General features: G+C 39.1%; 1 protein-coding gene across 1 annotated transcript; it reads right to left on the reverse strand.

Annotated features, from left to right (window-relative positions):
- Positions 1–1,473: 1,473 nt before the first annotated feature.
- On the reverse strand, positions 1,474–11,399 carry wdr73 (WD repeat domain 73; the record flags this gene model as incomplete). Its single annotated transcript, XM_079569834.1, has 8 exons — positions 1,474–1,998; positions 3,127–3,489; positions 5,802–6,011; positions 8,353–8,420; positions 8,505–8,593; positions 9,944–10,032; positions 10,120–10,187; positions 11,329–11,399. 8 exons carry the CDS (start codon positions 11,397–11,399, stop codon positions 1,769–1,771), a joined length of 1,188 nt encoding a protein of 395 aa, XP_079425960.1. The 3' UTR covers positions 1,474–1,768.
- Between the last annotated feature and the right edge of the window lie 379 nt (positions 11,400–11,778).

An 11,778-nucleotide genomic window follows, 5' to 3' on the forward strand; every position in this document is an offset into this window, starting at 1 on the left:
TGTATAAAATCATGACTCTCACCTCCGTGTCTGTGGATTCTTTCAAACTCCTTTATTTTACAAATGGTACAACGAACAACAATATATAAACACACCTGTTTTTGCATTTTCTATATTCCCATATACACATAATAGAGCCTTTCTTTGCTGAGAGGGGGGAAACCATCTGCCTCACACAGGGCAGTGTTCAGGTGTTAGTCCTGAGCCGGTGTGGGCCGACCTGACTACTGCCTTCAGTCTCCTCTGAAACCGTGCACCGCCTCCTGGGTTTGTCCTGTTTCAGAGCGTGGTGTCCTGCACTGTTCAGCTCCTCCACCCTCTACTTCCTCCTGCGCAGCTCCCTCCACTCCACAACAACAGTCTTTCCCCATCTTCTCCTGGTTTGTCCACTAACACAGATTTATGAACATAATTATCGAATCAGTTTCATGTCTTTGAATTCAGTGCATGAAAACGGAGCAAAAAAAAGTAAAATCATTTTTTGGTCACATTTTTGTAAATGTTTCGTCAATTTTTTATTAAATTTTTGTCACATTTTTTGTCATTTTTTTTTCAAATTTTTGTAAATTTTTTGTAATTTTTTGTCACATTTTTGTCATTTTTCTCGTCAATTTTTTGTCAATTTCTTGTGACATTTTTGCCACTTTTTCATACATTTTTCGTCACTTTTTTATCAATGTTTTCTCCCTTTTTTGTCACATTTCCATCATTGTTTTTGTCTCAGTTTTGTTGCTCTTTTCACAGCTTTTTTCCAGAAGCTTTTGGACTGGGGTAAAGCCAAACTGGAGAAAATGGGCTTGGTTCAGGAAGGAGTTCAGGGGTTAATATAATATTTCTTTGGGGGCCCCTGAGAGATCCAGTGCATGAAAACGGAGCAAAAAAAAGTGATTTGTGTTCAGATCCAGTGACCAATCACGGCTGTTTCCTCCAGAGCAGTGGTTCTCAAACTGGAGGCTTTTACCCCTAAATTAAGCACTCAAATCACTCTTAATCATACACCAGTGAATACAAAATGTGGAAAGTTTGAGAACCACAGCATTTTCACCGGATCAACCACCAAAACAGAGAGAGTGGCGGCTGCGTCAGATCAATCTCCTCCACTTTAAGAATCGAAGGACAGGACTCAGATAAACAGCTCTAAAAGCTTTTCTTCAATAATAAATGTATTTCTTGTCTCGCTCCTGGATTCTCCGGTAATTCACGGCGATACGACATTCGGGACAGGCTCTTATGAACCAAATTTATTTTTGTATTTTTATACAATTTTGCACAAATGTAACTGGACAAACAGTAGAGAACAGCGCAAGAGCAGAATCCACAAGTTAATGTTTTTTGCATCATAAAAAAGTCTTGGTAAGGCAGTTTTAGCCTCTTTTCCTTAATTGTAGTACAAAGCTTCATTTACATCAGTCGTCCTCAACCTTTTTCTTCCTATGGACTGGCACCAGGCTTAAAATTGTTTCAGTCGCTCTAGTCTCCGTCGAGGGTCCAGTGTCTCCAGCTTTTGGATCGGCCTTTTCCCACTCTCTCCTCTCTGATTGGTCTGCTCCCTCACTCCCTCCTCTCTGATTGGCCTGCTACCTCACTCTCTCCTCTCTGATTGGTCTGCTCCCTCACTCTCTCCTCTCTGATTGGCCTGCTGCTTCACTCTCTCCTCTCTGATTGGCCTGCTGCTTCACTCTCTCCTCTCTGATTGGTCTGCTCCCTCACTCTCTCCTCTCTGATTGGCCTGCTCCCTCACCCTCTCCTCTCTGATTGGTCTGCTGCCTCACTCCCTCCTCTCTGATTGGCTGTTCCAGTCCCACACGTGCACCGAGGCGTCGCTGGCGGCCGACAGCAGAGTCCGCGGCCGCTCCGAGTGCCAGGCGTGACTCGTGACGATGGCGTCGTCTTCTGGCGACGAGACCGTGTGACCTCTGTGTTCGAACTGAGCATGCGCGGGTCCAAGCTCCGCCCCCCAGAGCGACGTGTCAAAAATCTGCACCAATCCGCTCGAACCTGAGAGAAATGGGAAGATATGAGGATACAAAAAATATTCAAGGCATTTGGCCATCATTTTTTTGTTGGGTATTCAGCTCACTTTTGTAACTTTTTTGTAATTTTTTGTCACATTTTTGTCATTTTTTCGTCAATTTTTTGTCATTTTTTTGTCAAATTTTTATCACATTTTTGTTATTGTTTTGGTAATTTTTCTGTCACATTTTTGTAATTTTTTAGTCATTTTTTGTCAAATTTTATCGTCAATTTTTTATCCATTTTTTTTCATTTTTTTTGTCATTTAAAAAACAAAAAGTCATTTTTTTGTCCAATTTTTATCAAATTTTTGTAATATTTTTGTATTTTTTTTGTCACATTTTGTCACATTTTTGTAATTTTTTAGTCATTTTTTGTCACATTTTTTCGTCAATTTTTTATCACATTTTTTTCATTTTTTGGTCACATTTTTGTCAATATTTTGTAATTTTTTGGTCAATCTTTTATCACATTTTTGTCGATTTAAAAAAAAAATGTCATTTTTTTGTCCAATTTTTATCAATTTTTTGTAATATTTTTGTCACCTTTTTTTTTCATTTTTTTGTCAATTTTTTATCAATTTTTTGTAATTTTTTTGTATTTTTTTTGTCACATTTTGGTCATTTTTTCGTCCATTTTTTGTCCATTTCTTGTGACATTTTTGCCACTTTTTCATACATTTTTCCTCACTTTTTTGTCAATGTTTTCTCACTTTTTTGTCACATTTCCATCATTGTTTTCGTCTCAGTTTTGTTGCTATTTTCACAGCTTTTTTCCAGAAGCTTTTGGACTGGGGTAAAGCCAAACTGGAGAAAATGGGCTTGGTTCAGGAGGGAGTTCAGGGGTTAATATAATATTTCTGTGGGGGCCCCTGAGAGATTTTCGGATAAATAAGGGGCCACAACATCCCATACTTTGGGAATGGCTGTTCTAAAGAAAACATCCTGAAAGACCCGGTGCCCAACAGAGACATTCAATTTGTTTTGTTGTTTATAGTAAACATTAAAGGTATTAGGCCTTAAAGATTAGACACAAGCAAATAAAGTTTACATTATTTAAACTTTGATAGATGATGTTTTTGGTTTTGAAAAGAACAGTGTTAAAAGCCCAAACCTGACAGGGCGATGTAATGCTCCAGCGCCGGGGCCCAGGACACGTTCAGGGACCCTCTGTGCTTCCCACCGTCCACCTCCACCAGAGCCTGCGCCGCGCACCTGTCCATCCTCCTCAGGTCCGACACCACGGTTTGTCCGGAGACGCTCGAACGCACCACGGCGCTGCGGTGAAAGGCCGCGCTCCACTCGCCGTGTTCGGAGGAGCGGGCGGCGGCGGCGGCGGCGGCGGGAGCGGCGTGTCGGACGGGAGCCGCGGACGAGCGAGAGTCCGCCACCAGGACGCTGCCGTTTACAGAGCCGCACGCGAACGCACCGTCACCCAGGAACTGCAGACACGACAGGGGCTCGGATTCTGCACAGGCTGAAGAGACAGAAGAGGAGAGAGAGGTGGTTTAAGGCGACACACTGCAGGTGAATAGGGAAAAAATGTATATTTACAGATATCAGTTTGAAACTTTTGCTGTCGATCACTGGCATAAATGTAAGAAGAAAATACATTGCAAGTCGTTTTATCTTTTCATATAAGAACAAGGTGTTTTATGCCTAAAAATGCCCCAAGTTCCCATCTTTTCAGCGACGAAATCTGAATAATGGATAGAGCTACATTCAAATTTATGGTTTCATTTTATTGATAAATGAGTTGCCAAGACTTTTTCAGAGGGGATTTTGAATATCTTGTCTAGTTTTAAAATAAGCTGTTTTTTAGTGGAAAATTTTGTAAAAATTTAATTTTCGCCTTATTTTTTGACATTCAAAACTCAATAAATGGGGCTTAAGGGATTAGATAATAAAAAATCCCTCTGAAAAAATCTTCCAAATATTGTTCAGTCCAAGGCTGGAAAATGTGAAGTCTTTAGGTCCGACTGACGTGTACATAGTGTCGCCACAATGACAGAAAAATGTGTTTTGAGAAAAAGGCTCTTGAAATTGCGTTCTCCCATATAAGTCTATGGGGGAACATTGAATCAGCGCAATATTTAAACATGTTATTGTGAAGATTAGGCATATTTTCTGTTTTCGGGTGAAAGCTTATATGTTCAGAGACCAATTTGGCCCAAAACCTGAAAACTAAAGAAATTGAGTTTTGCCTGTAGTGTCAAATATGTTTTCCTCACATTGTGACGCTCCATAGAAGCAGCTCCTGCACTGTCTCACTCTTTTAACTCTAGAAAACAGTCGCTCAAATTCATAACACCGTCACTGACACCGGAGATAATCCACCTGATAAAAAGAACTCTATCCGAAATCTATCAAAACATGACAATACACAACACATGTGAGTCGTGTTCTTTTATATTAAACTGTGTCATGTCTAATAAAATGAAAGAAAAGCATCATGAGAGGAGCAGATAAAAATGCTCCAAAATGACTGGAAAATTAGGAATTTGGGAACAAAGAATTGCTAAAAAAAAATAAATATTGAAGATGGAAACTTGTTTTTTTGGTCCATTCATTCCTGGGATATGTGAGATTTCTCTGCTGAAGCTCAGTGTCCTTTGAACAGAAACAGCTGCAGGAGAGAGAAACTAAATATGTCATATTTTGAATGGGAATAAATGACCAGCTGACTAAAATAACTATGTGTTACTCTTTACTGTGAGGCCAGAGACACCGAAGTCTGAGACAGGAGCAAAACTGTAGATGAAGTCACAAAGTAAATGTGTCAGTCCTGAAGGTCAACCTTGAAAGAGAACATGCCTGATTAAATACACTAACCCTACCCTACCTTCTATCACCATCACTGGGTGAAAACATGTGTCTGTAGGAAAAAGTGTGTTTTGGATTAAGAAAACACCCAGGCCATCAATAATAATAATAATGCATTGGTTTTACTTAGCGCTTTTCTGGAAACTCAAAGACGCTTTACATTGCACTATTCGTTCACTCCATACTCGGTGGTGGTAAGCTACTATTGTAGCCACAGCTGCCCTGGGGTAGACTGACGGAAGCGAGGCAACCAGTCTGCGCCATCGGCCCCTCCGACCACCACCAACCACTCACTACATTCGCCAGGCTTCCTGGTGTTACCAAACGGTCTCTCATCCAAGTCCTGCCCGGCCCTTCCCTGCTGAGCTTCCAAGCTCTGACGGGATCAGGCAGAGCATAGGCGGTTTGGCCCTGATGTCTATGGCAAAGATGTCTTAGACCAGGCTGAAGCCCAGAGACCCAGGACACTCAGATAAACGCAGCATAATGAAAATCACATATATGTATTTGGGTGAAAACCACCCGGCAATAGTGTTCTGGGTTAAACGTGTTACTGCTGCAACATTTTGGTCAAACGCACATTCATCTGCAGGTAACACAAATCCTTTCTTCTAGTGCATCAGTTCTGTCTGTGGATGCAAAACAACTGATTCATGATTGTGTTGATGTTTTATGGACTGATTGTATGTAAGTTACTGTGCAGCACTTTGAATTGCCTTGTGTATGAACTGTGCTCTACAAATAAACGTGCCTTTCCTTGTGGTTCTACATCAGTAAATGACACGCTGACTCAGCCTGTAGATCTTTCCTCTAGTAAAAGTTCTAGTTCTAGCAGGAGGAGGAGTATCATGGTCGTAACAGTGATATTAGTCCTGCTGACTCAGCCTGTAGATCTTTCTCTAGTAAAAGTTCTAGTTCTAGCAGGAGGAGTATCATGGGTGTATCAGTGGTATTAGTCCTGCTGACCCAGCCTGTAGAGCTCTCGTCCCGTCCCGATGTCAGTGAGCTGGATGTCGTCAGTCGTCGCTCCGTGCAGGACCCTGGGCTCTGAGGCGGGGGCGAGGGGAGCAGCCAGCCTCCTGCCCCGCCCCTCCCTGCTGCCCCCTCTCCCTCCTGTGTCTGCACCGTCTGAAGACTCACATTTAGCTTCAATACAGCTGCTTCGCCTGATCACATCTAACAAGGGAAACAGAGGGAAGGAAATGACAAACACAGGTCACAGGCAGAACGGAGCACTTTAAACACATCCAGGAGCTTTGACATTTATTATTATTATTATTATTATTATTATTATTATTATTATTATTAATATTATTAAGAAGACTAAAATATGAACAGATTTTGTTTTACTTTTTTGTTTTGTTTGTTTTTTAAGTTTAAAGTTATTTACATTAAAACTCCAGAACGTGCTCTGTAACAATCTGTAATAACTTGTACCTATGTAGTACGTACACAATGGAATAACTTGTATTAGTACTTTGTAAGTACATAATGTAATAGGACACGAGACCTTTAGGGTTAGGGCTTAAAGGAATAGGCCACCGTTTTTATATACTAAGATATGTTCTTACCTCACTTTAGTCGAGTTAATATATCCCCGTCTGGTCTTTGTCCGCGCGCTCTGTCACGCAAACGGAGCACATACGCAGCCTCTCCCATATGTGACATAGCTCCGAAAAAGCTCACGATAGAAGCTACCAAGCTCTTCCACGTGTTCCCTATTTAAATAAAGTTACGTGAAGTGTTTTCATGCAAAGTATATTTACACAGAAATGTAGCATGTCGATTTTATAAGCAAATAAAAAGGGGGACTATATTGTGAGGCGTAATGATACGAGGAGCACAGCGTCCGCGTAGTAACTCCTAAAGACTTCCCCCGCTCACTTCCGTCAATAACCTTTAGGAGTTACTGCGCGGACGTTTTACTCCTCGTATCATTACGCCTCACAATATAGTCCCCCTTTTTATTTGCTTATAAAATCGACACGTTACATTTCTGTGTAAATATACTTCGCATGAAAACACTTCACGTAACTTTATTTAAATAGGGAACACGTGGAAGAGCTTGGTAGCTTCTATCGTGAGCTTTTTCGGAGCTATGTGACATGTGGGAGAGGCTGCGTATGTGCTCCGTTTGCGTGACAGAGCGCGCGGACAATGACCAGACGGGGATATATTAACTCGACTAAAGTGAGGTAAGAACATATCTTAGTATATAAAAACGGTGGCCTATTCCTTTAAGGTTAGGGTTAAAATTAGAATGATGTCTTATTAAATTATGTACCTACAAACTACAAATACATATTATTTCATTGTGTATCTAACCCATAGGTACAAGTTATTACACATTGTTACAGAGCACATTACATTGTACCACAGATATAATTCATTCATTGAAAAGGCAGCTTGATTGACAGGCACTAGAGTCAGCAGAAAATGCTTCCAATTTTCGGGATTTTAGACTAAAACCAGCGTGCTTAAAAATATTTGACCTACCCAGTGTGGTCACATGGGTCATAGCGATTTTTAGAAAAAAAAAAACTCTTTGGAGCCAGGCTTTTAAGCCTTTATTAGGACATTTGAAGTCCCATTAGAATCAATGATCCCGAGAGTCTGTTGGAGTCGCCCCCGGCCACCAGGGGGCGCTATTACAGCATTGTCAGCTCCCCACATGAGGACCAGACAGAAGCGCGTTCCTCGCCCATTACATTGTACTAAATTTAGGCACAATGTATCAAGGGTGGTGTAAAATAAAGTGTTACTGAAATGTTTGATGTTTGTTTAATGATTAAAAATGCTAATTACATTTTCCAGAAGAGGTTCTCGAGGCAACATGGACCGTAACTGCAGTAAAAGGCGGACTTAACCTCTTAACTCTCGCCTGAACCGAGAGGATCTTTTTCCTCACGTCATCAGATTTTTTTTCCATCATTTTTTTGTTGGGTATTCAACTCATTTTTGTAACTTATTCGTTATTTTTTTTGTAATATTTTGGCAGATTTTTGTCATTTTTTCGTCAATTTTTAATCACATTTTTGTCACATTTTTGGTAATTTATTTGTCTATTTTTTGGGGGGGGGTTTCAAATATTTATCACATTTTTGTAATTTTTTTTATCACATTTTGTCACGTTTTTGTCATTTTTTTGTCCATTTTTTATCCATTTTTTGTCCATTTTTTTGCTACATTTTGGTCATTTTTTGTTACATTTTTGTCAAATTTTTATCACATTTTTGTCCATTTTTTTGTCAATTTCTTGTGACATTTTTGCCACTTTTTCATCAATTTTTCGTCACTTTTTTGTCACATTTCCATCATTGTTTTCGCCTCAGTTTTGTTGCTATTTTCACAGCTTTTTTCCAGAAGCTTTTGGACTGGGCTAAAGCCAAACTGGAGAAAATGTGCTCGGTTCAGGTGGGAGTTAAGGGCTTAAATATTTAATTGGTGATTTTCCAAATGCAAGCTTTGAAAATGTGATATTGGTTCAGGTCTGTAATCATGCAGAGCCTAGACTCACCAGAATCGTCTCCTCCGAGGTCCCAGATCTGCAGTGAGGAGTTCACGCCGTCGCTGGACACGGCGCATCTGCACAAAAACCCACAGATCAACAGCTTTAAAACTACTGACCGTTAGTTCAGTCGCTGGGATTAAAGTTTTAAAGTTACTGACCTGGTTCCTGGGATGTGTTTGAGGCTGTGGACCGGAGCGTCTGAGAAGCCTCCATGGACAACTTTAAAATCCCGCTGAGCGCAGAGGCCCTGAACACAACACAGGGGAAACGGTTCATTTCATGGACTTTGCTTCTGAAGTAATTCTAATTAATCACATAAATGCTTGTTGTTACATCCACATTGGTAATTTTTCCAGTTTGTCATTTGAACTATTGTATTTGAAGACTTTGCCACCCGCCTTAAGGGAGAGCATTTTCTCCAGTTCGGCTTTACCCAAATCTAAAAGCTTCTCGGCTGGAGAGCAACAATGAAACGCCTCATTTGAAAGCTGAGACCTACAAAGTTGGTCAAGTCGCCGCATTTTTTGTCATAGTTTTGTTGTTTCTTCATTACTTTTTGTTGTGTTTTTGTCACTTTTTTGTCACATTTTTTCTATCATTTTTTTGTTATGGTTTTGTCGTGTTTTTGTGGCCTTTTCGTTGCTTTGTTGTCGAGTTTTTGTTGACTTTTCATCACATGTTTTGTCACTTTTTTTGTTGCTTTTCCGGCACATTTTTGCTTTGTTTTCATCCTCTTTTTTGTCGCCATTTTGATGCTTTTAGATTTGGGTAAAGCTCGGTGAAGGCGGGACCGGTGGCACTAGAGCCAGTGGCCCTTCTGTGCTCTTCCAGAATGGACATATGGCCAGTCCGCCCCTGCGTGTTATCGCTCATTATGACATGTGTTTTTAAACAGCCTGGTTCTCAGATTGAAGACTTTAACAGGATGTTTCTCAGTCGTCTTTGGACCGATTTTAGCCATTTAAGCCCTCAACTCCCACCTGAACCGAGCACATTTTCTCCAGTTTGGCTTTACCCCAGTCCAAAAGCTTCTGGAAAAAAGCTGTGAAAATAGCGACAAAACTGAGACGAAAACAATGATGGAAATGTGACAAAAAAGTGAGAAAACACTGGCAAAAAAGCAACAAAAAATTGATGAAAAAGTGGCAAAAATGTCACACAAATGTCACAAGAAAATTGACGAAAAAATGACAAAATTATGACAAAAATGTGACAAAATGTGACAAAAAATTACAAAAATGTGATAAAAATTTGACAAAAAAATGACAAAAATTTGACAAAAAATTACAAAAAAAATTACAAAAAAAATACACAAAAAAATTAGAAAAATGTGACAAAAAATGACAAAAACAACGACCCAACAAAAAAATGATGGATAAAAATCTGATGGTGTGAGGAAAAAGATCCTCTCGGTTCAGGCGGGAGTTAAGAGGTTAAGCAACCTTAGTGCTATCATTACATTGTAACTGAATTGTAATTGTCATAAACCAGTGAATTTTTAACCTAAAACTCAAAACGCAAATATCATTCATCCATTTTACACTTTATTGGGGACAAATATCACTTATTTAAAAATGCAATAAAGATATTTTCACACCTTGTTCTGCTCAGCCAACAGTCTCAGCGGTAAACTCAGCTCCAAGATTTCATTTTTGGAAGAAGCCGAGTATCCAGCCACACACACCGCTGTGGATGAATGAATAAACCAGTAACGATCACATACGAGGCTTAATGATTAAAACATAATTAATAACTTTACATATATCGACTCACTTTTGCCTGAGGTCCACTCTAAGACACGGGTCGGATGCTCCAGCTGATAAACATGAAGGTCTTTATATCTGCAAGATCAGCAGGAAAAATGTATCAGTCAATAAACCCGGACTTTTAAAGCAGCATAAGCTTTATTTAAAGTAGACAAACATAAAAGTATAATATTACACTCATTAACCCCTTAACTCCCACCTGAACCAAGCACATTTTCTCCAGTTTGGCTTTACCCCAGTCCAAAAGCTTCTGGAAAAAAGCTGGGAAAATAGCGACAGAACTGAGACGAAAACAATGAAGATGAGACAAAAAAGTGAGAAAACTTTGACAAAAAAGTGATGAAAAAATGACAAAAAATTGACAAAAAATGGACAAAAAAATGACAAAAATGTGACAAAAAAGTGACAAAAAAATGACAAAAATTTGACAAAAAAGTGACAAAAAAATGACAAAAATGTGACAAAAAGTGACGAAAAAATGACAAAAATGTGACAAAAAATGACAAAAAATTACAAAAATGTGACAAAAAAATGGACAAAAATATGACAAAAAATGTGACAAAAAAGTGACCAAAAAAGACAAAAAAGACAAAAAAAGACAAAAAAAATGGACAAAAATATGACAAAAAAATGACAAAAAATGTGACAAAAAAGTGACCAAAAAAGACAAAAAAAGACAAAAAAAATGGACAAAAAAAATGGACAAAAATGTGACCAAAAAATGACAAAAATGTGACCAAAAAATGACAAAAAATGACAAAAAATGTGATGAAAAAGTAACGAAAAAATGACACAAATGTGACAAAATATGTCAATAAAAGACCAAAAAAATGACAAAAAAAGTTACTAAAATCTGATGACGTGAGGAAAAAGATCAATTTAGATGAGTTTTTTATAGATCTTAGCTGTCAAATGAAGTGTTACACTGGCCTACAGGATTTGGGTAAAGCTGAACTGGTTAAGGTTAAGAGGCTATGGCTGATCATCTGATTTAGTTTTATGCTGTAGATAGATAGATAGATAGATAGATAGATAGATAGATAGATAGATAGATAGATAGATAGATAGATAGATAGATAGATAGATAGATAGATAGATAGATAGATAGATAGATAGATAGATAGATAGATAGATAGATAGATATGAAATGAGAGAAAATGTGCTAGGTTCAGGTGGGGGTTAAGAGGTTAAACTCTGTGGTTTAAAATGTCCTCACGTTTTCAGAGACTCGATGAACCAGTCGTCCAAAGCCTCCTCCGGATCAGAATCCTCCTCAGACCCGCGCATCTTTGAAAACAAACCCACGCGCTCCTCTCGCACCGTGTTGTTTACTTCCTGGTTCGTCTCGCTCTGTTGATGCGCCGTTTGAATGCGGCTCTACAGCGCCCCCACCTGGACAGGAGTCGCCACATCAGCTTATCAAGGTGCAGATAAACCGAACAGCGCTTCAACCTCTTAACCCCCACTTTAACCGAGCACATTTTCTACAGTTTACCCAAATCTGAAGAGCTTCTGGACTGGAGCTTACAGCCTGTAGGTCAGTGCAACGCCAAATTTGAAAGCTAAGACCGACAAAACAGATTTTTTTTTTACACGTTTTGGTTGCTTTTTTGTAAAAAAAAATAAAATAAAATAAAATTGTCACGTTTTTGTTGCTTTTCGGTTA

This window comes from Gobius niger (assembly GCF_951799975.1).
Source record: "Gobius niger genome assembly, chromosome: 13".
In the NCBI taxonomy this organism is placed as follows: Eukaryota; Metazoa; Chordata; class Actinopteri; order Gobiiformes; family Gobiidae; genus Gobius; species Gobius niger.